At 49.2% G+C, this 26,738-nt stretch overlaps 1 protein-coding gene across 4 annotated transcripts in view; it reads left to right on the forward strand.

Annotated features, from left to right (window-relative positions):
- TRMT1L (tRNA methyltransferase 1 like) overlaps window positions 1–26,738 on the forward strand; it is a 1,318,548-nt gene that overhangs the window by 614,562 nt on the left and 677,248 nt on the right. For all 4 annotated transcript variants that reach the window (XM_069641040.1, XM_069641039.1, XM_069641041.1 and 1 more), the window contains one exon: window positions 16,089–16,168. In XM_069641040.1, the coding sequence (XP_069497141.1) occupies window positions 16,089–16,168 (80 nt within the window). The remainder of the gene's footprint in view (window positions 1–16,088; window positions 16,169–26,738) is intronic.

Genomic DNA, 26,738 nt, shown 5'->3' on the forward strand with positions numbered 1-26,738 from the left:
GCCTTTCGAGGCAGTGGTGTCGGAGGGGCCCTGTGGCACGGGGGTAGCCCCTAGAAAGGCTCTGGCTAAGGTCAGGCATAACTTTGGTCCCCAGGTGTCTTCTTCTCACCGCCTGGAGTACATTTCAGAGGGTGATGAGGGCTCTGATGAGGGCTTGGTTCCGGTTACGGTGCCGGTTACGGTGCCGAATGAGCTTCTCTCGGGCCATAGCCAATTTGATGACCTGAGGCAGTCACTGTATGATGCCAGTGGACTGGACACCTCTCCGGAGGTGGAGTTTTGTAGGCCGGAGCCTGGCACTCGTGCCGATTCTTCGTACTGGCGCCTTATGTCTCGGGTCACCGAGTACTTGGGATGGTCGGCTCCCCCAGGGGAGTTTGTTCAGGATGATCTCACGGACATCCTCGATCTTGGTTCCCCCACTGACCCGGTACTGCCGTTTCATATGGCTCTGCAGAGAAGGGTGGTGGCGGCTTGGACTGCTCCAGAGAGTCTCCCGGCAGTGGGCAAGCCTTTGTCGCAAAAATACCGTCCAGCCAGTAGCGACCCCTGCTACTTGTCCAGGCACCCCACTCCGGAGAGTTTGGTGGTGAAGGCGGCTACAGCCCCGGCAAAGCAGGCGTCGTATCCTACCATCCCTCCGCATAGGGACAACAAACGTTTTGATGGCTGGGCGAAGAAAGTGTTTTCTTCTGGGGGCATGGCGCTTCAGGCGGCCAACTCCGTATGTGCCTTGTCTCGTTTCACACACACTCTGTGGAACTGTGTTGCATTAGCCGCTGAACATATTCCCGAAGGGGACGAATGGGATGGTTTCCTTGCTATGGTTCAGGATGGCAAGGATGCCATGTGTGAGGCCGTTCAGTCGAGTTTGGACATGGCAGATTGTGTCAGCCGGTCCATGGCGGCGAGCACCGTAATACGCAAGTTTCTGTGGTTGCGGAAGTCGGAGTTCGCTCCTGATGTGCAGTCCCAGCTCCTCAACATGCCCTTTGACGGTTAACATCTCTTTGGCAGCCAGGCTGACGAGAGCCTTGAGAGGTTGCAGACCTCCAAAGCTGCAGCGAAGTCATTGGGCGCTGCAGTTCGACAACCTCCGCCTTTTCGTCCTAGGGGACAACAATGGAGGGGAGGTTACTTTCGCTGCTGTCAGCCAAAGAGGCCACCGTAAGAGTGCCAGAGGTGGAAAACGGGGTACTCAAGGTGCCAAGGCCGCTCGGGCAGTTGCCTCTTTGCCCTCAGGCAACGCCACAGCCGCTACCACTCATGAGGCCAGGTCCCACGTCTACTGTCTTCCCTTTCGGCAGAGGCCACATGACAATCCACCTGGGAACCTCTCTTTGAAGAGTCCGGATCCTTGCGCAGGAAATTCAAGCCCTGCTGGAGAAAGGCGCCATAGAACTGGTGCCTGTAGCGGGGAGGAACAAGGGATGGTATTCCCCTTATTTTTTGATTTCGAAGAAAGACGGGGGATTGAGACCCATCATGGACTTGCGCGGTTTGAACAAACTCCTCAGGAAGGACAAGTTCAAGATGGTTACTCTCTCTCAAGTCCTTCAGGCCCGTCAACTTCAGGACTGGTTGGTGTGTCTCGACCTCAAGGATGCTTACTTCCATGTGCCGATCAATCTCAAGCACAAGTGTACCTGAGGTTCGCGGCTGGCGACTCGCACTTTCAGTTTTGGGTCCTGCCGTTCGGATTGACCTCCGCCCCGAGGGTTTTCACCAAGCTCATGGTGGTGGTGGCAGCGCATCTCAGGAAAGGGGGGATTCACGTCTACCCCTACCTGTATGATTGGTTGATCAGGGGGAGCTCTCCCGAGCAAGTCCGGGATCATCTGTCCGTCACCTGCCACTCCCTTCACAAACTGGGCTTCTCCCTCAATTTAAAGAAGTCCCATTTGACGCCAACACAGCGGCTCCAGTACATCGGAGCAGTGCTCGACACATCCCTGGGGCTGTGTTTTCCTCCCCAAGTGAGGGCTGTTCACATTCAGCAGATGGTGCACAAGTTTTAACTTGCCCAGACTCTCCCAGCGTCCGAGTTCTTGAGACTGCTCGGCCTCATGGCATCCTGCATTCTTCTGGTGCCAGAGGCCAGGTTGCGGATGAGATCTTTGCAATGGGCACTCAAGCTCCAGTGGTCTCAGTCCTCCGGCAGGATGTCGGACCCTGTTCAGGTGCCACCCTCAGTCACCCATGACCTTCTGTGGTGGGCCGTCGAAGGCAATCTGATGAAGGGGGCCCCATTTTGGCTGCCCTGGCCAGAGGTGACAATCGTGACGGACGCATCCTTCATGGGATGGGGAGCTCATGCCAGCGAGTTGACTGTCGGTGGGCGTTGGTCTCCGTTGAAGTCCAGACTCCATATTAATCTGTTGGAGCTGAGGGCCGTCAGGCTAGCCCTGAAGACTTTTCTGCCGATTGTGCGAGGAAAGTGTCCTAATTCTAATGGACAACATGTTGGCCATGCACTACGTCAACAAAAAGGGGGGGGCAGGGTCACTTCCTCTGTGCAGGGAGGCGATGCAGCTCAAGTTCTGGGCCATCCAGCAGGAAGTTTCGATCTCGGCTGTTCATCTGGCCGGAGACGACAACGAGACGGCGGACGCTCTGAGCAGGCAGAGCAAGATCTCTCACGAGTGGGAGCTGGCTCAGGAGATTCTCTTGGAGATCTTCGCCCTTTGGGGGACCCCTCAAGTGTATCTCTTCGCCTCCAGTGTCAACCGGAAGTGCGAGAGGTTCTGCTTCTGGTGCCAGTTTGGGATTTGAATGTTGTTTTTAAGTTTCTTATTGGTGCTCCATTTGAGCCTTTGCATTCTTGCCCTTTGAGACTGTTAACTCTGAAAACTGTGTTTTTGGTTGCGATTACTTCCGCTCACAGAGTGGGTGAGTTACAGGCACTTTCAGTTAAGCCACCCTTCACTGTGTTTCATAAGGACAGGGTTGTCCTTAGAGTTCGTCCTTCCTTTCTTCCGAAGGTGGTTTCGGAATTTCATTTGAGCCAGAAGGTGGTTCTTCCGGCGTTCTATCCTCCTCCACATCCTGGTAAGGAAGAGGAGAGGCTCCATAGGCTTGATCCTAGGAGAGCGTTGAGCTTTTATATTTTGCGCATGTTCCGGGTCAGAGTGGACGATCAACTTTTCATTGGTTACGCTGGAAAGCGTTTGGGACAAGCTGTGACGAAACAGACTTTGTCTCGTTGGATTATTTTAGCTATCTCCGAGTGTTACCGTTTGGTGGGGGAAGGACCCTTCGGCTGGCTTGCGGGCCCATTCTACCAGGGGAGTGGCTGCGTCTACTGCCCTGCAGAGGGGTGTTCCTATTCGTCACATCTGTGATGCAGTCACCTGGGCTTCAGTACATACTTTTGTACGTCACTACTCCCTCGATTCCATCCGAGGGCAGGATCTGGCCTTTGGCAAGGCAGTCCTGTCTTCCGCAATTTGATTGGGCATGCTAAATTTGTGTTCTAAATTCTTTTCCCACCTCCTTGCTTGGTACTGCTTTGGCAGTCTGTCATAGATATGGAATACGTCGGAGGACCCAATCCCCTCGAAGAACAAGTTACTCTCTTACCTGGTAACGTTCTTTACGATGGGATGGTCCGACAACTTATTCCATATCGCTCCCTCCCTACCTTCCCCGCTGCAGAATTTCTTATGCGATTGCAGCTTGCGTTCCACAAGGCCTTTTGTGTCTGACTGGCAGAAAACTGGTGTCTCACGTTCTGGGGGAAAAAAACTGGTGTCACACGTTCTGGGGGAAAAAAGGTCCTCGGGGACGGCGCATCGACATCATCGACGCAGGACGCAGACGCCGAAAAGTTTCTGAAGCAGCACAGCTGTGGTGATTACTGTCATAGATATTGAATACATTGTCGGACCATCCCATCGAAAGAACGTTACCAGGTAAGAGAGTAACTTGTTCTACTTGCTCTTCTCCAGGATTGGCATCTTCAGTGGATACACATGCAACCCTCCAGCGTCCGCAAAGAGGTTGCAGCAATGAATTCCCAAACCAACCAGGAATTCAACCTTAACATGGCAGCCCTGGATGATTCAATTACCACTGAAACACAGGTAATACTTTCATGTATTAGAAATGGAAAGAACACTTCGGGATAATCATAGAACAGCTACCCTGTCGTTTATAAATTACAACCTTAAGATGGTTTGGAGCCCTGTGCACAAAGGTCACCAATTCCAAAGTAGATAATTCACAGGTAGGTTTATAAAGAAGTGCCAGTGGTTATGATTAATACGAGTCAAAAAGTTAGTTCTGGAAAGTATACACACTCAATCCCAGTCTTTGGGATAGTCGTAGAAAGGGGTCTTGACCAGACCTCCACCGACCAAAGTCAGGATAAAATGATTTAGGGACAAGACTTTATGCCCATGCAACCCTATGCAGAACAAGGTGGTGGGCAGAAACAGATAGGTTAGCGTACACCTCTGACTCAGATTTCTCCAGAGACCACTGCTGGTGTCCACTAATACGTTGGGAGAACACTCTTCTGTGATTGGTCCCGTCAAGGAATGCCCAAGCGTCGCGTGTGCAGAGATCACTTTCAGACATTGGATTTAGTTTTGGTCGGTCGCAGTGCTTTGGAATGTGTTCCAGGTAGCTTCCAGTAGAACGCCCAAACGAAGAAAGATGACTTGTGTGAGGCAGACCACTTCACGACACCTCCATGGCTTGAAGGATTGTTGCAACAGGAGTCCCCTCAGTCGGGTGGCGACATGCAATCTTCAATGGACATACAAAGAAGCAGGCCTAACACAGCTTCCGTTTGTTAGGGAGAATTCTCTGTAAAGGCTAATTTTCCAAACCTAGTGAGTCCTCCAGCAGCTTTGCTGGAGTTTTGGGCTTTATTTTTTTCTCCTGCTAAGAGTGAGACTCTTTTCCTCCCACTCTTAGACATGATTTGAGGTGTTCCTTTGACTTTGTATGTGTTCTATGGGCTATGGGGTCCTTTTCCCCCATAGGGTTTCATGTGTTTTTGATATGTGGGTTACACAGCACCCTCCGTGCAGTAACCCAGGGGTGTCATAGCGACCCCCAAACATAAACTCCATACCCTGGGACTGACTACTGTCTCCCAGGGCATGTAAAGTCACCATTGGCTTTACTAGACTCAAATTGTGAACAGAACCAGTACGAACCATCATATTGTGGACGTACTGGTCGGGGCAATTCGATTGCCCCAGGGTCTGTTGTTCAAGGGGGCACTGTCCAGTCCCTCCCACCGGAGTTTTGGCTGGTGGCAGTGGATACTACTTTTTATATTGGACCGCGAATATATTCCTATGGCATCTTTCTCATTGTTCGAGGCTACCACTTTTTAAAAATTAGCCTCGAACATACCGCCGGTTTATTAAATTAATATAAATTCACCGGTTGGTATTTTTTGCTGAAACTTGGTTCCAAAATGGCGTTTGTGTTCTCTTCTGTGACTCCAACCCAAGTCTAGCCCTCTGTTCCACTTTTTGGCGGGATTCTCCACAGAAGCCTCCAAAAGTGGTGCCACTCTGTCTGGGTACCACAGGGGGTGTGGGAGGGGGTTTAGGCATCCTGGACTGAGTTGCCTCGGCAACTCAAGTCGCACTCTTTTGTGATTGGCCCAAGTGGTGAGCCACCCGGCTCACCACTCAGCATTTTTGAGTGACAGCTAGGCTGAATGAATGGGGGTTTTCTGCATAAAAGCAGGGCTTTGGGGACTGGAACTTCAGAAGTCGCCACAGGACCTAAAGAATCCGAGGAGGGAGAAGCCGAGCCGACCTGCAACGACAACACCACCGGTGGAGCCCTGCTGAACCGTCTCACCACTTTTCCCGACGACAGAGGAGATCTCCAGCCCGGAGAGTCTTCTTCCTTTGACTGGTGGGGATAACCAGTTTGCCCGTCTTTTCGCCTTCCTGGACCATCCCATGGCCGCCTTGCCCGTGCCAACCACCCCGGAAACTAGAACACCACGGTTTACCACTACTGCGAAGAAAAGGGTGGTACCTTGTAACCGGGAAACTCTGCGGCTGGTTTCTTCCCTGGCAGTGCAACGACCTCTCTTTCCTCCACGTCGAGGCCTCCTCTTCCTCTGGACGAAACACCGACTTGCACCCGCTGCCAGGAACAACTGCCCCCGCTGGAGCGTTCTTCCCATTTTCAGGTACTGTGTCCCGCCTGGCTTCCCTTGCGACAGATCGTTCGGGGTGACAGAAAATCCTCGACTTTCTAACCTGGGTTAGCCTGGGACCTGTTAACTAACTTTTCCTGACTTGATCTCAATCTTTTGTGAACTATCTACCAAGACTCTTTGGGCATAACCCCACTGTGTGATCCTGGACACATTTCGCTTGCTCTCTCTAAGAGTGGGTCTGGCATTTGAACTTCCTTGCTCTCCAGTAGACTTTGCCTCACCTGCCTCTCTGTGGTTCTTTGAAAAGTATTGAAATTTGTGTGCTTTCATAACTCTGCCTTTTACCTCCCTTTTTAATAACTTATTAGAGTGCCATCTTATGTTAAGCGCTCACCTCTGTCTGAAAATAAGTGACGTTTCTCATTAAGACTTGCCTAATAAGTAATCAGGGTTGTATATATATAATAGTGACTGTGTGTTGAATTTACTTACCTCTCTTTGTGCTAGTGTAATTTACAAGTGTCTTTAAATAAATAATTATATACTTTTACACCAAAGCTCTGGTCAGTGTTTGCTTGTGCTACTGTATCTCTGTACCTATTGTGTATACTCTATATACTGCCTAACTCATCTTGAGAGAAGTCTGACTGCTCAGCCACAGCTACCAGGTAAATCTGGGTGGTACAGACTGCTACCAATTGGGTTTACTGCCAACAACCTGTAGTCCTAAATCTTTTGCAGTGGTCCCTAAGGGAACTGCACAGCTTTCTGCCTAACACCGTTCATGCAAGAAGGCTGAAAATGCAGGAGCAGGTGTCTTGTTACACATGTTGAAGATCCTCCAAGTTCCATTAATGTACTCTTAATTGCAAAAACTGCAACGAGGTAGCCCAGGGGCGATTTGTTTAGTCCAAACATGGGTCCAGGGACACTTCCGAAGGCACCTGTCCTTCACGGGGGTCAAGACTGGTTGTTGCCACCGGTCCATGACCAAGCCCACCAATGGTACGGATATGCACCATTAAAACAGGTAGTGGCTATCCAATCTTGGATCCATTGGGCACAGCATCTGCTCAGCATCTGCCCAGCAATGGGCATTCAGGCACCAGGGATGTTGATTGTGACTAGACATTCCTAGCCTCCTTTTCTGGACACACTCTCCGCTCGCCCCCCGAAAGCCACAGCTTTCCCCGGTAAATGGAATTCTGTACAATGCATTTCCTGACCTGAGAAGGCAGGCAGAAAGCCTGAGTACAAGAGAAATACCTTGTGACCTGGCCTATTCACCTTTAGTAACCATTCGCGGTAAATGCAAAAGTGCATCTGTAAAAAGTTTCAAAAATGGTAAAAATATCACTGCTACCACCAGCTTGTCTTTGGCACATTGTAAAAGTAACGAAAAAGCCAAAAGATAAATAAGAATCCAGGTTTCTCCTAACTGCACTTCACTGTACAGTGATTTGTGCAATTGTAACAATGCAAGAATTCACAAAGAGAGACATAGGACCTCATTATGAGGTTGCCTTCAACATCGCATTACCGTTTCTGCCGCCTGACATCCCAGTGTTACTGGGATATCAAAGGCGGTGGCGGTACGGTAAATTCCCATTCCCATATAGGACTCCATGGAAATGGCTACACAGAGTGCTGGTGCTTCAGTGAAAAACCTTTTGGTAGGGCCTTGAACTGCCGGCAGATCAGGCCTGCCGGTTGTTCAGTGCCCCTACCGGCAGACCTTTGAGTGAGGCAGTCTGGAAATAAAGGTGACGTTGTTACCGGCACCTTTATATCCGGACCAGTCACTTGTAATGGGGCCCATAGTCTCTCGGCACTGATAGTCGTAGGGACTGTACTGGCAAGGGAAATAAAGCAGAAGGCTTTCCTTGTCTCCAAAAAGCCAGAACAGGTGCAAATGTTGGGAAGAAGTGACTTATTTGTTAGTGTTGCATATGGAAAATGCTTCTGCCATTGAGGTTACTGTAGGTAGGGCCATGAACCTAGGAGAGAAAATAGACAATCTGCTTAAAATCATTCAAAATGCATTGTGCAAACTGAAGAGTTCTTTATTTGGATATTGGTTAAAAACTGCTGATAGGATTTTGGAAGACTTGCTGTAAGTTTGTGTTTCAGGCTTTCTTGTGAAGTGTTCATGGTGAAAACACTCTATGCCTTGTGTTTCTATACATTTAAAAGGGTACTTTTCTTTTTGGGTGGCCTGTGGTCCTACGAAGATGAAAAACGTACACTGAAGGAAATTGGAGATCTTACTCTCATGACTCCACGCCCCCCATGCGCATTGAGCAGTATCTTCTTAAATTCCGGAAGCTCCTCAAGACTTTCCTCTTTTCCTCCTCCTTCCCTTTTTCTTTCCTCTGATAACGCCACAGTGGCTGCGATTGGTGTCCTGGGCCCTTATGCATCCTCTGGGCCCTGGCCTCCCACACCAATTCTGCCCAGCTCCTGTCTATCCACGGCACTTGCATCTGCACACCCTCCACACTGGAGATTCGCACTTACACCCCCTGCTGCCCTAGTCTGTGTACCACTCAACATGCCTAGCACTTCATCTGGGGCTCACCCATGAGTTCGGACTCTACAGCACTTACCCCCTCTTCCCTCCTCCTTGCTGCACTTGCACAATCTGAATACTCACACGGCATAGTAGGTTCGTCCCTTCTAACCCCCCCCCCCCTCTGCTCTTAAATATGGTATTTTTAATGTTATTTCCCACCTCTGCTCGCTCCCTCCCATGTGGGCACTTTGAAACAGTATTTTCTTATTGTATAAGCGCCTAACAAACAAACAAGCAAACAAATATACTTCAAGGTCCCAGAGAGGGCTCGAATTGGCTATTTAAAAGGTATGCACTCCCTCTGACTCAAATTAGAGATCAACATGAATGGGCAGGGTTATGGGAACTTTTTTATGAACGGGAGGAGGCAGAGAAGATTTTTCAGAGCCCCATGCACCTCTGTTAACTTCTCCCTTGCCCTATTCCCACAGACCTTTAGCATTGTTTATAGCCAGTTGGCTAGCGCTTGGGTTTAAATGCATGCCTCCAACATAGGGCACCTTTGAATTGTTGCAAGGCTGAGACATCCCATCATCCAAGATCGATAAATTGAGTGCTATTCAATTGGATAATAACTACTATTAGATTACTTACCATCAAGAGGATATCTGTATTGAAAACCTATATAAAAACCTGATGCTATTTATTTGTTGCTAGTGTGCAAGGTAATTTTTTTTCAATCTTGGATGACCACCTTGGTCAAGTTATTCTAGAAATTTCACAAATGTCGTACAGAGCCTCCAGTTTTTAATGGCTCCAACCAAAATACTTTAGACATGCCAGTCTGTCTATGGCCCACCTAGTTATCAGATGATTCTGACTAAAAGGTTTAGAGATGGTTCCAGTTCCAGCATGATCATGCTTTGCTTCATGTCGCATTCCCCAAAAAAATTATCCAACTATTTTTAAAATCTCGAAACAAAAGGGTCTCTTTCTCCAGCATGGGGTCTGGCATGGATTCACATGCTCATGAATATTCCCCGTCGTCAGGCTGGGAATCCTCGGTAAAGAAAAAACCAGTATCAGTTTCGTTTCTGATCTGTCTTTCGTAGTAATAACCAATCACTGGTCTCTGCGTCATACTGACCACAGCCAATGACTGCCCTCTACCTAAGCACCGCCTCTGGCAGCCATCTTCAGATTTTTACCGCACGTTCATGTGTTGGGATCCTCGTGCTATTGCTCTCGAGCGTTAGTGCTATTTTTTCGCGCTTTTTCACAAAAACTTCGATTCTTTCGGTCAAAAGAGCCTCAAGCTCCACCGATCCTACATCCGATCAACGGGGACCCGTGTCGGATTCATCTGTGCCCCTCAAGGGTGAAGATTTCGTCGAGCTACACTTCGGAGGACTCCAGAAGCTTCTCAGGCCCGGTCTCGGAGATGGCCCAGGAGAAGGGAAGCTCGACGCCCGGAAAGCTGTTCAGGGCCTGCCCTGGATGCCAGCTGCAGAACGTCTTCAAGGAGGACGAACACTCTTTCTGCCTTTACTGCCTTCATGGGGACAAGACGCACGTGGAGAAGGACTGTGCGTTTTGCGGCAACATGTCGGAACGGACCATGAAGGACCGCCATCAACGTCTCGCCAGCTGGCTGGAGGGTAAGAGCCCGTCTGGCGAGAAGAAGAAGAAATCTGAGCGGTCTTCTAAGACCTTTGAGGGCGCCCCGGCGACGGGGGCCCAACATAAGGCCAAGCACCGCGAGTCCGCTGGCACCGGGAGCGCCGAACGGTCGGGCTCTACGGGCGCCAGGCAGGGCGCACCCTCCCCGGCACCATCAACCACGAGCCAACGCTCTGGGTCGGGTAAGAGGAAGGCCGAGCACCCGGCGAAGCTCCTGGAGAGACCCCGGTCGAGCTCTAAGGCAGAGGAGGAGCGTGGCAGTGCCCCCTCCCTCAAGGATAAGGCGGTGAGCGCACCTAAGGTGGTGAAGGCCTTGATCCATTCGACCAAGCCCTCTATCGAAACGGTCGCGGCGGCCCTGGCCCAGCCTGTGGAGGCTGCACCAGTGGTGGCGGCCTCGGGGCCCAGAATCTCCCTGCCTCCTCGGAGGGAGTCTTCTTTCGTGCCCATCGATAGGACCCCCGTGAAACCCTCCGTGGGGAAGAAGGGGGGGCAGGGCGTCGTCGTAGATTCGGCCTCAACCTCAGAAGAGGAACTGATCGAGGTCTTAAGCCACGGCCTAGGCGTGGAACAAGACCAGCCCGTCGGAATGGGCCCCGACGCAGGTGACGACGACGACATCGTCGAGGATACCGACGGGGCCCCTGCTCGCCCGTCGGATTCCCCTCTGCCAGCGCCGCAAGACAACTCAGCGGCCATTTTGTTGGCTATACAGTCCTTATGCTCCGAGATAAGGACGAGGCTACCGTTACCGACGGAGGAACCTCTCCCGTCGGGGGATCCAGAACCGGGACCTTCTGGTGTTCCCCCTACCAAGAAAAGAAGGATCCATCCACCGCCTCCTTTTCAACCGTCGCGCCCCGTCCAGCCCTCCTCCCCGTCCACCCGAGGGGATGATACGGGGACTGACACGGCAGCGACGGGTACGGACGACGAGGCATACGACGAGGATTTTCCGTCGTCGCCTCCCACCAGGGCTTCTCCGCCCGACGAGATTGGATCGTTCCACTCAATGATCGCCAGGGCATCCGAGCTTTTCCAACTCTGCCCTGAGGAGAAGAAAAAGGAAGGCTTCCTTTACCAACGGCGCGAGACCAAGAGGAAGACGGTCCTCGCAGTGCCTCTGTTGGACGACATTTGGGATGAGGGCCTTTCCCTCCTCAAGAACCCTTCCACGACGCCAGCGAAAAGAGACAGGTACGAGAAAAAGTACCGGGTCCCGGACTCGGCCCCCCTATGCCTCCGGGCGCAGCCTACCCCGGACTCCGTCGTCTCCGCGGCAGCCAGGAAGAAAGCGGGGGGGGGTGCGGCCTCCACGTCGACTTCCCCGCCGGACGGCGAGGGAAAGAAATTGGATGCCATGGGACGCAGAGTCATCTCGTCGGCGGCGACGACGATTAAAGCGGCCAACGCCTTGGCTATCGTGGCCCGCTACGACAGGGAACTCTGGTACAAGATAGCTCCCCTGCTGGATTTTCTGCCGGACGACAAGAGGGCGGAGGCCCTTGAGATCCTGCAGGAAGGTGAGGTGGCCTCGGACCACGCCATCACCGTGGCGACGGACATCGCCGACACTGGGTTCCGCCAGATGGGCAACGGCGTTTGCCTTCGACGTCGCGGATGGCTCAAGGCTACGGACTTTCGGCAGGACGTCCAGACCAGGGTCCTGGACATGCCCTTCGACGGGAACAACCTGTTTGGGAAGACAGTGGACGATTCCCTTCAGGCCATCAAGGCGGATACTGAGACGGCCCGGGCCCTTGGAGTGCTGCAGCAACGGCGGACGCCCTTTCGGAGCGGCGGAGGCAAGGGCGCCTCCAAAGGTTCCGGCGGCGGTTTCGCTTCCTACCGTCAAGCGGCCCGCTCGTCGTCGCAAGAGGCCTACAGAGGACGAGGCAAGTCTGGCGGCCCCCGCCGTCGTCGCCAAGGAGGCCAAGGCGGCAAGGCCGCGTCCAAGCAGGATTGAACCGGCCGTGGGGTCGGGCCCCCACCGAAGCACCCCGGTGGGAGGCCGGCTGGCGGGCTTCGTCAGCGTGTGGGAGTCCATCTCCACCGACCGTTGGGTGCTGGACGCCCTGGCCCGGGGCCACGCGCTCGAGTTTCAAAGAAGGTGCCCGCGCGTCCCCCCCGTGGCCAGGAAAGAACTTCACGTCCCTCAACTTCTCCTGGAGGTAAAGGCGATGCTCAGAAAGGGCGCCATCGAACTCGTCCCAAAGAGGCTTCGGGGCTCCGGAGTCTACTCGCGTTACTTCCTCGTGAAGAAGAAGACGGGAGGATGGCGCCCCATCCTGGACCTGCGACGCCTGAACAAGTTCATCAAGGCGCAGAAGTTCCGGATGGTCACCCTCCAGCACGTCCTGGGTCAGCTGGAGGAAGGAGACTTCCTATCGTCGTTGGATTTGGAGGATGCCTACTTCCACATTCCCATCCTAAAGGGGCACCGAAAATTCCTCAGATTCGTGGTCCAAGGGCGTCATTACCAGTTCAAAGCCCTTCCCTTCGGACTGCGGTCGGCACCCAGGGTTTTCACCAAGTGCCTCGCACCGGTGGCGGCGCAGCTGCGCCGCGAGGGGATTCACGTCTACCCCTACCTGGACGACTGGCTCATCCGCGCCAAGACGAGGGAGCTCGCCGTGGTCCACACGGCAAGGACCGTCCAACTCCTCACGGACCTGGGATTCTCCGTGAACTACGCCAAATCCCACCTGGTGCCCGCGCAAGTCGCACTGTTTCTGGGAGCGAGGCTCGACACAGTGTCCCTTCTGGCCTCCCCGTCGGAGGAGAGGACCAGGACCATCTTGGGCAAGGTGCAACGGATGTTGGTGGCCGACGCGGCCAAGGTGAGGTCCATCAAGTCCCTCCTCGGGATGATGTCTTCCTGCATCTACCTCATTCCCATGTGCAGGCTCCGGATGCGCCCGTTGCAAGAGTTCCTGGATGCGCGCTGGATCCAGACGACGGGCAGCTTCGAGGAAAGGATCAAGCTCGACGAGAGTTTCCGACGAGCGATACGGTGGTGGGGCACCCGCGCGCATCTGACGGCGGGCATGGACTTCCAGACCCCAGCCCACCAGGTGACTGTGACCACTGATGCCTCCCTAGAAGGGTGGGGAGCGCACACCGAAAATCTGCACGCAAGGGGACTCTGGCTCCCGACGGAGAAGTCCCTGCATATCAACGTCCTGGAGCTCCGTGCAGTGTTTTGGGCCCTCAGGTCCTTCCTTCCGTCCCTCAAGGGCAAGGTGGTGAGGATCTTCACCGACAACACCACCACCATGTTTTACATCAGGAAACAGGGCGGAACCAGGTCCCCAGCGCTGTCCAAGGAGGCGCAGGACCTGTGGCATTGGGCCGTCGCCCAAGGGATTCTTCTGGTGCCGTTTCATCTGGCAGGGATAAAAAACACCATCGCCGACTCACTCAGCAGGGAGCTGCGCTCGTGCCACGAGTGGGAACTACGGCAGGATCTGGTGGATCGCCTCTTCCGACGGTGGGGCACACCCCAGATCGACCTGTTCGCGACGGCGACGAACACCAAGTGCCGGAGGTTCGCCAGCAGGTTTCCCCAGACGAGGAGCATGGGCGATGCTTTCTCGTTCCCCTGGGAGGGCCTGTTCCTCTACGCGTTCCCTCCCTTGCCTCTGCTAATCCGGCTCGTCAACCAGCTCAAGAGGTCACGGTGCAGGATGATCCTCGTCGCACCTGCGTGGCCGAGGCAGATATGGTTCCCGGACCTTCTGGACTTGTCGGCGTCCCCGCCAATCAAGCTGCCGGCGGACGCGGATCTACTCTCCAGGGAAGGAGGCGCCATCCTCCACCACGACCCGAAGTCGCTGAACTTGCAGGCCTGGCTCCTGCAGCGCTAGAGTTTGGAGGATACGACATACCGGCCGATTGCAGAGAGGTTCTTGCAAAGGCCAGGGCGTCCTCGACTCTTAAATGCTACGGACACAAATGGAAGAGGTTCTCTGTCTGGTGCTACGCACAGAAGATTAACCCTCTACGGATTACGGCTCCCCAAGTGCTGCCGTACCTGCTGACGCTGGCCAAAGCTGGTCTGGCACACGCGTCCATCAAGATTCATCTTGCTGCGATCTCCCGATACACCAGAACCACGGGCCGGACGTCCTTGTGGTCTCATCGTCTGGTGAAAGAGTTCATGAAGGGACTGTTCAGATCGTTCCCGCCGGTGAAGGCTCCGGCCCCGGCGTGGGAGCTCAACGTGGTGCTGACCAAACTCATGGGACCTCCGTTCGAGCCTCTGCACTCGGCCCCGTTGAAGTTTTTATCGTGGAAAACAGCTTTTCTCGTGGCCATCACCTCCGCACGACGAGTGGGAGAGATCCAGGCCCTTTCCTGCAAGGCCCCGTACTTGACTTTCCACGACACGAGGGTAGTGCTCAGGACGCACCCCTCCTTCATGCCCAAGGTACCGTCGGACTTTCATCTCAACGAACCCTTGGTGTTACCTGTGTTCTTCCCGTCGCCTTCGTCGCCGGCTGAGAGGACTTTGCACTCGCTGGATGTAGCTAGAGCGCTGAAGTTCTACGTGGACCGCACGAAAGGTTTTCGGAAGACGTCACAACTCTTTGTGAACTTTGGACCTGTCAATCAGGGGAAGGCTCTCTCGAAGGCTTCCATCTCCAGATGGCTCTCCGGCTGTATCATGTACTGTCACCGGTTGGCAAACCGACCGCTGCCTGGCCGTCCGAGAGCCCATTCCACCAGAGCGATCGCAGCTACCACGGCGTTCCTATCTGGTGTGCCCCTGCTGGACATATGCAGGGCTGCTACGTGGAGGTCGACGCACACCTTCACGAAATTCTACTGCGTCGACCGGGATTCCAGGGAGGAGTCCAGGGTCGGCCAAGCAGTGCTGCGCAACCTGTTCGCCTGAGGTGAGCCTGGTGAGGAGGTAAGATGCTTAATGTTGAGTTGATGTGATGCTTAATGTTGAGCCTTTGCCACCTCCCGTGGTTGTGCATGTGTGTACTGCTATGTATTCTTTATTCATGAGCATGTGAATCCATGCCAGACCCCATGCTGGAGAAGGAACAAGTTACTTACCTGTAACTGTTGTTCTCCAGCATGGGTCTGGCATGGATTCACATGCGAACCCTCCCGCCTACCCCTCTGCGGCTCTTCACTTGGTCATACTGCCACTTCACGTGCTTCCAAATCTGAAGATGGCTGCCAGAGGCGGTGCTTAGGTAGAGGGCAGTCATTGGCTGTGGTCAGTATGACGCAGAGACCAGTGATTGGTTATTACTACGAAAGACAGATCAGAAACGAAACTGATACTGGTTTTTTCTTTACCGAGGATTCCCAGCCTGACGACGGGGAATATTCATGAGCATGTGAATCCATGCCAGACCCATGCTGGAGAACAACAGTTACAGGTAAGTAACTTGTTCCTTATTCTCTTTGAAAGAATTCTCCCCCAACCCCCAGTTGGCTACATTTACATCTGGAATGGAAACTCAATGACTGTGCTGCTGTTCACTGTATTATATAAACATTGCCATATGCAGATTATCCCCATGGGGTCATTTTGGTGCCCCCTGATCGAGGCAGCAAACCTTTGAAGACCAAGTTTGTTTATGCATACTTGCCCTTACAGTTTGGGTCACTCTATAGACTTGTGCATTCTTCACCTTTGCAGGCACATTCATAATCCTGGGTTTCTGTGGAATACAAAGTTTACAAGTGATTGAGTAGATGTTTGTACTACACTACCAGTTGTGTTTTTTTCACTTCTAGGCAGTTGATATTCTGTGCTTTAGCTGTCTTGGCACAAGAAAGAAGCACTTTAGAATGCCTGGATGCTTTTGGATCAACTGGTAGGTACATTTCAGTTTGTTCAATGGTACTGCCACCAAGTCTCTGACCTTGGTACTCTTTAATCTTTGCACCACAGAAGTTATTTTGGTCACTCATGCTTTCTATCAAGGGTTCTTTATTCAATTAATGCTAATTTAACCTGAACCAATACTTATTTGAATTGTTTTTCTTTTAAAACATGTATGGAAATGCAAGCAGTGCAAGAGTGGTGGTGGTGGGGGGGTCAGTGGGAGGCAAGAAGTGAGACAATATGCAGAAGCCTATGTTCCCGATAACATCAAGGAGGCTTGCATCACACCCTTACTGAAAAAGTAGAATCTTGATCCAAGCGGCCATGGAAACTATAGACCCATTGCAAATGTACCCTTTGTGTTAAATATTCTTGACAAAATGGCATACTGTCAATACCAAATGTTTGTAGAACAATAGATTCTTGCCCCTGGATAGTCTGGTTTTCGTTTAAACCACAGAACCAAGACGGCACTTTTATATTTAAAATCAAACATAGCATCAATAATTGATAAAAGTGGTGTGGTATTACTTTTAATTATTAGATCCATCTTGGCCTTTGATTTAGTTGATCATGCTCTTTTGACGGAGAGATTAAGGTTGGCAAATACTCCCCCTATGCAGCGTGCTGGTTCAGATAGTTTCTTGTCCTAGAACAGCAAATGTGGTGAAGGATAAAGCGTAGTCACAAACGGTGTACCTTACGTGGGGTGTTCCACAAGGTTCTTGTTTATAACCCATACTGTTAAATGTTTATTCTAGGCCTTTATGCAATCTTTTGGCCCCTTTGGGATACAGTTCACAAATTATGCGGACAATACTCTGATCCTGTTGGAGTTGTCTGGCTCTGTTAGGGAGAATTCTCATAAATGTGCTAATTCCCTTCACCTTAGAGAGCCCCAGCAACTTTGCTGGATTTTGAGGACTTGACTTTTTTTTACATGGAAAGATTGTGAGCCTTTTTTTCCCCACTCTTTCATGTATTTTGATGTGTGTTTTACACTTGCGTTCTTTGATTATGGAGTTTTAGATAACTCCATAGGCATCATCTTTTCATGTGTGTTTCACAGCACCCTCAATGCAGTGACACAGGGATGTCTTTAAGACTTCCCAAAGGTTTAAATACCTTCTCTGGGATAAACTACTGTTTCCCAGAGAATGTAAAGTGAAATTGACTTTACTAGTCTTTCCAAATTCCTAGAACCATCACATACCATTTTACAATGGAGTGCTGGAGGGTTTACATAGTATCCTCTGTCTAAATACTCATGGAGCAGTCAAATACTACCTTTCCTATTGAGAAGGCTGGTGGCAGTGGTTTTACAACGAACTACCATAATTTTTTCCGACCGTGAACACCGGTAGCTAAAAATCACAGGAGCCATGTTTTTCAAGATGGTGCCTTAAGCCCCTTTGTTTCAACAGGTCCCGGTCTTCTTTTTTCGCCGTTTCTTTTTTGAAAGTTCCTTCTAGTGTTTGTCTCTGCGCGCCAAACCAGGTTTGGTCCCTTTGTTCGTATGCCTTTGGCGGGCTTCAGGACTGAAGACCGCCTCGGGCGTCTGAGTGTCTGGGGTAGGCAGGAAGTGAGGGATGTCCCCGGAACTCCCTGTGCCTAGTCTCTTAGGAGACCCAAATGCACTCTGACGTGATTGGCTGGCTGACTGTCCGGCAAGGACAGCCACCCTGCTGGGTGACTGACAGCTAGGCTGGAATAAATGGGAGAAAACTGTTTATAAGGTGAGTCTCTTGGACTGGAAAGCAGAGTTGACCACTGGAACGAAGGAACCGAAGAAGAGCTGGAAGAGGACGGCTGCTGCAACTTGTGGACCATGGGTTTGCCCGGTGAAGCCCTGCTGCAGGTCTGAATTGCCAAGTTCATCTCGACAGAGAAGCCCCTTCAAGGACGACTTCTTCCTTCGAGTTGGTGGGACCAATCAACTCGTAAGCCACCTGGATACCATTTTCAAGGCTGGTTAGGATTAACCAGGGAGAGGGGCACCAGCTTGTGCGCTTCAATTTCAGCTACTGGAACTAAAGTTACTCCATTTTGTTTGCGTTTTCCGACAATCCCGTGCAGTGCAGGAGTCCCCCGACGTCCTCCCTCTTGTCCCTGCGACTGAGGCTCAGGAACAGTGAGATCTGCAGGAACTGCCAGGAACCAACGACTTCAGCTGCATTTGTTTCTTCATACTAAGGTACTGTGCCAACCCGATTGAGAGAACGCCACTTTCACGGTAAAAGTTCATGAAACTTTCCCACCTTGCAGGCCTTATCAGCTTGTGACCCAACATATGATTCTTTTTCGCCCAATCTACTTCTGAGAACTTTGGCAAAGACTTTACCGTTTGACACCAGAACAGCTCTTTCCTATCCTGAACACTAGCCCATTGACTTTGGCCTAGACCTATTGACTTGAATTGAACTCTTCTGGTGAACTGAAACTATTTGCACTGTTTAACAAGTAGATGTGATATATTCTACTTACCTTATGCCTTTTTGCTCACTTCTAAGTAACTGAACTGCTATTTGGCTCCTATTTCAGGGGAGCTCAAACTGTCTCAAAAACTTAGTTTTGTATTGGAGTGTATTGGTTTATAATATTAAGTTGCCTCCTTCTAGTGAATGTTTGCTGAGTGTTTTACCAATAAACCTTGAGTATAAGTGTCTACTTGAACCACTGTGATTGAAAGACCTCTGTGTAATAATTTGTACTGCTCACATTCACTCTTGAGATAAGCCTGGCTGCTCAGCTCGCTACCAAAAATGGATTGGTACAGACTAATACCAAAGGTTGGTTTGGCTTACACCTGTAGTCCTAATTGTGTGTGGTGGTCCCAGAGGGTACTGCATGCAATTCTGCCTAACAGGTTCCTACAATAAAGACTCGGAAAGGGTCCATGAAGTTTTCAATGCCATACAGTCTTGGATGGCTGTCAACCCTTGACTCTAAATAAAAGAACTGAGTTGCTCATTCTTGGAACTCAATGAAAGTTAACACAACACTATTCAGTTCATAACAGCTTCACAATTTCTGTTAATTTAATTCAAGTTTACGAATCTGTCAAAACAATAGGGGTCTTCTTTGATTCTCAACTATCTTTTAAAAAACACATTTCTCACCTTCATTCTTCCTGTTCCTATCTTGTCCATTTATTATGTCAGATTCGCCCCTATCTGACACCAATAGTGCCTTGATTACATCTGCTATAATCAACACAAAGTTATGTAATAGTCTGCGTGTTGGTACTTCCCAAACCAACATAAAAAGAATACAGGTAACACAGAATGGAGCAGTACTTGCTATTTTTGGAATTGGTCGTCGGTCTCGAGTTTCTGCGGCTCACAGGTAACTGTATTGGCTTCCGGTTAGTCAAAGAATTCAATTTAAAGGCTCTTTCATAAAGGTTTGGCAGGCGAAGCCCCCGCATATCTTTCTTTGCAGTGTAAGAAGATTCCTTTGACGTACTCTGTGCTCCAACAAAAATGTCTTACTATATCAACCAATCGTTTCTCTTAAGAAGATGGGTGGCTCTAGCTTTGATGCCTGGGCGCTGCTCTCTGGAATTCCCTCCCCTTTGATCTCAGAGGGTGTGTCTGAACTGTTCATTTAAAGAAACATCTAAAAACACTCCTTCGATAGGGGTATATGCTAAATTGCACTTTACAATTAATCTGCATCTCCCCCCTTTTTTGTTTCTTGTTATGTCCTTTTAAGCGCCCTGAGGCCTTTGGGCGAGTGATGCTATACAAGAACTCTATAGATCGGTAGAAGAAACATTGGGAATTGCGATGACTTTCAGAAACTAAGCATTTGCAGCGCCCCGTAATGCACTGCAGTGTCAGCCTTCACTTATTTTTGTATACTCGTGTGAGGGAATCTCGGAACGCTACTGGTTGCTTTTGCTTTTCTTTTCTGGGAATATATATTTTTTTTTTTACTTAACTCAATTTATCGTTTAAGGTTTGATGTTTTCTGCCAGTAGCAAACTTTTCCAGTCAGAATCAAGTGCTTTTTACTTTCTTCTGCTATCCGTCTTATCTGTGCCATGGCTCCCATGTTCGACACGTGTCCAAAATGTATGTGGGGCGTGAGGGGGGTTAATTATGGTCATGTCCCTTACTGTTTGCGGACCACCGAAATGAGAATTGCCTAGTCTTTCGGCACACATTACTTGCCATTGACCTTTGTAATATTGGCTAGCATGCAACGTACCCGTTGCTGTGATACAATATCCTGCATTTCTGAGAGCCATCTCCCACACATTTTATTTCTTTCCCCCCATCTTCGATAAGCCTACAATATTAAGATTAACTTCCACTCTCTTCATATTGCGGAGTTAGACACCATCTGCACTGCACATGCACAAGGTTTAGTCCTACCCACATGTCAAAAGTAAACATCCAAAGCTTTTTTATGAAACAACCACACAAGAGGATGAACCTCTAATGTAAGATGATAATGCCCCGTTACATACTTATTAAAGCATAGAAAACAGAAACGGCTAAGGCCCTTAATGGATTGACCATAATTTGCTTGCATAATCAGTTACTCGAAGTAATGCCAGTTACAATTTTTCAGCTACGGGGAGACCTTTTGTCGGACTACTACATACATTAATGGTAACCATTATTACAAATTGATTCTTTTCCCTGTTTTGAAAAACTGTTTTGGTCCACAAACACCGGTTTCAAAAGTTAATGAAACCGGAAACGCTGAATGATCCTAGGTTTGTGATGTACTTCAGGTTGATCTTGAGATTCTTTGTAGGACAGAAAGGGACACCAACCCTTTAAGTATTTTGACTTCAAGGTATGGGAGGATGGTGTAATTTTCTCCATAGCGATTATAGAACACTTCTGCAATATCTGAGGAGCGATGGCTATTCCTTTTCTAGGTATAGTTAACCTAGCTAGAGTCAACACATGGGAGATTCATTTAGAACTGCAGCTCCCGGAGTGTGACATTTTCTTCCAAGTCAATATTTGTCAAAGTATCTGAGGCTCTTCTTGAAGGCCAATTCCAATAATGATTGAATGTTATGTCATTTGGTCCTACAGTGCCTAGAACATGCAGCATTTCCACCAGATATAGACAAAGGTACTACATTCCAGTAGGCAGCTCCAACAGAAACAACGTTATGATTGTTTTTATGAAATGGCGTCAGTCACACCATTAAAAAAAAATATTTTAGGCATTTTCCTTGATTTATGTACAAATGAATAACTTGGTGGCTTTCATCCAAATATTAAGCCATGGTAAATGATCCAGTACAACTCCTAGATCCTCCTCTCAGCGTGAAATATCTAAATGAATAAAAATTCAAATCAACTTGAGTGCCCCAAGGTATGAGAGGTTCAGTAATATAGTGACAGAGCTGACTACATAAGAATCGATCAGATACGTTTGAATGAAATAAACGTTTACACTTGGTAAAATCTAATAGATGAGAATCCTGTGGTTTACAGATAGGAGAGAAGTCCTTGTTATTCAAAATCAGAGCTAACTGGGATGGATATGTAGACAGTCCGTAATCGGAAGAGACCAACATCAGAAGGTTGCACATGTAGATTGAGATTGAAAGGTTTTACCAGCAACATCTGTCATCAAGGAAGCAACCATAGTAAGTCTTTCAATGGACTGAAAATATAGGTTGCTCCCTTGTGATACATTTAATACTGTGATTCTGCTTTGGTCAATTCAGTGCAGCTGTGAGATTGGCTGCCAGTAAATAGTCGGCGAAATCAAGCACACTTAACCGTTCTTTGGGGAGGCCATTGGAGTCTTATTCAAAATTGTTGGAATTCCTTTTTGCCATATGAAGTTATATATTTTGTGTTGAATTTGCAAGATTGTTTTCTTGTGGATATAATTGGGGAGAGCATGAAATGTACACATTATACTGAGAAGCAGATTCATTTGTATGGCAGGCATACGTCCAATCCAGCATATCTCGCATTTCCCTCCTTTCTAAACCATGAAAAAGAGAAGATACTACCCTTGGGTATTGTGTGATACAGGGAAGATTATAGTTTTCTTAGATAAGTGGCCAAGTATTTTAGTTTTACCCTTTCCCATTTGACATCGCAAGTTCACCACAAATTGAGATGACTGCATCTTTGGATTCAAAAATATTTTCAACAATTTTTATTTAGTGAGCTTAATTATGAAACCAGAAATAGTTTAGAAGAACAAGTTACTTACCCATGGTAACGTTCTTTCGATTGGATGCTCCTCCCACGTATTCCTTATCTTTGATAGTCCAATATCCAGCTTGCTGCTTTGGAATTTTTTTTTCCAGTAGGGGGCGCTGCGCGTCGATGGCTGGTGAGTCGATGTCCCTCGGAGGCCTCCGTCTCAACAACGTCATCACGGGTATAAGTAGTTGCGTGCAGCGTTTGTTGCTCAGTTCCGTTTGGAAGTATTAGACATTGTCCAGCATGAGATGGCTAATACCTTTGAGAGAGCGCAGACTGCAACTACGAGGGAAGTTTTACTGAGGGGAAGGATGGGAGGGGCGATAAGGAATACGTGGGAGGACCATCCAGTCGAAAGAAAGTTACCATGGGTAAGTAACTTGTTCTTCGATTGGATTGTGTCCTCCCACGTATTCCTTATCTTTGATAGACTCCCAAAGCAGTAATGAATGTAGGAGGAGGGAGTAAAAATGCTATTCTTTAATTATGCACAGAATGCTGCCTTACCAAAGTTAGGTTCTTGGCTAGTGGAGGAAACCAAGCTATAGAAACTTGTAAAGGTGTGTGCAGACGACCATGTGACAGCTGCAAAAATATCTTTTACTGGAACTCCCCTTTGAAGAGCTGACAAAGCTGCGATACCCCGGGTTGAATGAGCCCTCTGATGTTCCAGAGGGTCTTTACCTGCCAATTTGTAACATTTTACAATAGTTAGAATGATCCATCTATAAATGGTTTGCTTGGTGATGGCTAGACCCAGTTTAAGACCTGTGTATCCTAGAAACAATTAGTCAGATTGTCTTAGTCTTGCTAGTCTGTTAATATAGAAACTGAAAGCACGCTTTAGGTCAGTTCTGTGCAACCTTTCTTCCTCTTTCCCTGGATGAGGAGGAGGGTAGAAGCAAGGCAAAGTTATTTTTGGGTGATATGAAATTCCGAAACAACCTTGGGGAGGAAATTAGGCTTCATTTGTAGGACAACTTTATCCTTATGAAAGACCGTGTGGGGAGGTTTTCTGGATAAGGCCTACAATTTACTCACCCTCCGGGCAGAAGTTATTCCACCAAAAAGACCGTTTTGAAGGTAAGAAATCTCAAGGGGCATGAATTAAGGGACTCAAAAGGGGTTCAAAAGGAGTACCCATTAGAAATGTTAAGACTAAGTTTAGGTCCCACAGGGGAACTTGAAAAGGAGTTGGGGGGTAGACATTGGTCAACCCCTTCAGAAATTGAATTACCAAGGGCATTTTAAAATATGAGGGTTCCTCAGCTGTGCCCTTGAAGATGGACAGCGCTGCTTGGTAACCCTTAATTGTGCCGACCTGGAGCCCTAGATTTGCTAAATGCAAAAGGAAAGCGAACACCATTGGTGTATTACATGAAAGAGTTAACATTCTTGTCCCTAAAATAACTGCAGAACTTGTTCCAACAGCAGCGTTATAAGGATTTGGTTGCTGGCCTTCTGGCCGAAAGCAACACCTCCATTACGTCATCCGGGAGGTCCCAATCTTTGTATATCAGAGAGAGGGAGAGAGAGATCCTCTTTGTGGAAGACTAATCGGAGGACAGATGGACAGGTCTAGAACGTCCGGGTACCACGTTCTCCTGGCCCAATCTGGGGCAATTAGGATCATGGTTTTCCTGAACCTCCTCAAACTCCTGATTACGTGAGGAATGACAGGGACTGGAGGAAACACATAGATGAGTGGAAATTCCGAGTCCACTACAAACGCGCCCCCTAGAGCTCCTCTCGGGGGAGATTCCCTTGAGCAGAATAGTTCGCACTTCCTGTTGACACTGGTCGTGAACAGGTCCACTTGAGGGGTTCCCCAAAGGGGCAAAGGTCTCTTGAAGGACTTCCTGAGCTAGTTCCCACTCGTGCTCAGAGCGTCAGCCGCCGTGTTCTTCTTTCCGGCTAGGTGAACTGCCGAAAGAGAGATTCCTTCTTGTATTGCCCAGAACCAGAGCTGCATTGCCTCTCTGCACAGTGGTAGTGAACCTACACCTCCTCTTTTGTTGTGGTAGTACATGGCCACTGTGTTGTCTGTCATTATCAGGACATTCTTTCCTCGTACAAAGGGCAGAAAGGCCTTCAGCGCTAGTCTGATTGCCCTTAGCTCCAAAAGGTTGATTTGTAGTTTGGAGTCTGATAGAGACCAACGACTGCTGATGGTCAAGTCGTTGGTGTGGGATCCCCACCCCGTGAGTGAGGTGTCCGTCACTACTGTGATCTCCGGCCATGGTTGCCAAAAAGGTTCTCCTTTCAAGATGTTTTCCCGTCAGGCCCACCACTGAAGATCCAGTGAGACTCTGTTTTATATTTGTAGGAGATCTGATATCCTTCCTGAGAACTGTGACCACTGGGTCCTGAGAGCCCATTGAAGAGATCTCCTTCTCAGGCGAGCCTGTGGCACCAGAAAAATGCAGGATGCCTTCAGGCCGAGCAACCTCAAAGTCGAAGGCTGGGAGGTGTTGGGCATTCTGGAATTTTGTCACCATCTGTAGAATGTCTTGAGCCCTCACCTCTGGTGGCGAGGCTTTCCCCAGGGATGCATCCAGGACTGGTCCGATAAATTGGAGTCTTTGTGATGGTATCATGTGGGACTTCTTGAAGTTGATGGAGAAGCCCAGCCTGTGGAGGGAGTGGCAGGTATGGTTTAGATGATCCAAGGCTTGTTCCGGGGAACTGGCCCTGATCAATCATCCAGGTAGGGGCAGACGTGAATCCCACCTCACCTGAGACTCGCTGCCACAACCGCCATTAGCTTGGTGAAATACCTTGGGGCGGAGGTTAGCCCAAATGGCAGAAACAAAAACTGATAGTGATATTTGCCAACGGCAAACCTCAGGTACTTTCTGTGCTTTTGATGGATTGGCACATGCAAGTAAGCATCCTGAAGTTTCAGAGATACCAACCAATCCGTGTTAGGGAGAATTCTCTGTATAGGCTAATTTCCCAAACCTAGTGAGTCCCCCAGCAGCTTTGCTGGATTTTTGGAGTTTCATTTTTTTCTCCTGCTAAGAGTGAGACTTTTTCTCCCACTCTTAGGTATAATTTGAGAATGTCCTTTGACTTTGTAATGTGTTTTATGGGTTATGGGGTCTTTTACTCCATAGGGCTTCATGTGTTTTTGGTAAGTGTGTTACACAGCACCCTCAGTGCAGTAACACAGGGGTGTCATAGTGGCCCCCAAACATAGACTCCATACCCTGGGACTGACTACTGTCTCCCAGGGTATGTAAAGTCACCAATGACTTTACTAGTCTTCAATTATGAACAGAACCAGTACAAACCATCCTATTGTAGAAGTACTGGTAGGGGTAATTCGATTGCCCCAGGGTCTGTTTTTCAAGGGGGCACTGTCCAGTCCCCCCATGTCGAGTTTCTGGCTGGTGGCAGTGGTTACCACGCGAAATATTCCCCCGGAATATTTCCTATGGGATTTTCCCATTCATTTTAAATGCACCACATTTTTTGGTGCAATGTTAAAGATACAGCGGGTTATTTAATATTTATTCCCCGGTTGGGTCTTTTTGCCAGGACTCGGTTTTAAAATGGCATTTGTGTTCGCCTCTGTAACTCCAACCCAAGTCGAGCCGTTTGTTCCACTTTTGGCGGGCCACTGTTTTTAAATAAATAATTATATACTTTTATATCAAAGCTCTGGTCAGTGTTTGCTTGTGCTACTGTCTCTTTTTACCTAATGTGTATACTCTATATACTGCCCAACTCTTCTTGAGAGAAGTTTGACTGCTCAGCCACAGCTACCAGGTAAATCTGGGTGGTACCCTATTATTCCGCATTCAGAAAAGGCAGAGGACAGCCAGCTCAAAGAGGCCAGAGACGATTTACCGCTGGTGGACGGATTAGAGGTACTAAAGCCGCAGCAGCAGGGGCTACCTTACCCTCAGCCTCTGTGTCAGCCGTCTCAAAACCTGTGTGAGGTCTTATATCACAAGACAGCAGTATGAGGCAGGTTAACTCAACATCTGACAGAATGGCAGGCTATTACTTCAGATGCTTGGCCATGGGAGACAATTGCCCAGGGTTACTGCCTGCCTTTTCTATGCACACCTCAGTCATCCACTGGGGAACAACTCCCAGACCTGCTCCTTATGCAGGAGATTCTAGACCTGCTATAGAACGGTGCCATAGAACCAGTAACTGTAGCGAAGAGGAACAAGGTTTGGTACTCCACTTAATTTCTAATTCCGAAGAAGGACGGAGGAACGAGAACCATCTTCGACTTACAAGAATTGAACAGGTTCCTCAGGAAGGACAAGTTCACGATGCTTACCCTTTCTTAGATACTTCAAGCCCTCCAGCTTCAGGATTGTTAGGCTGAAACCTGTGCAGTGCCCTTAG

The sequence above is a fragment of the Ambystoma mexicanum genome, chromosome 1q, assembly GCF_040938575.1.
Source record: "Ambystoma mexicanum isolate Mex_15411 chromosome 1q, UKY_AmexF1_1, whole genome shotgun sequence".
Lineage (NCBI taxonomy): Eukaryota > Metazoa > Chordata > Amphibia > Caudata > Ambystomatidae > Ambystoma > Ambystoma mexicanum.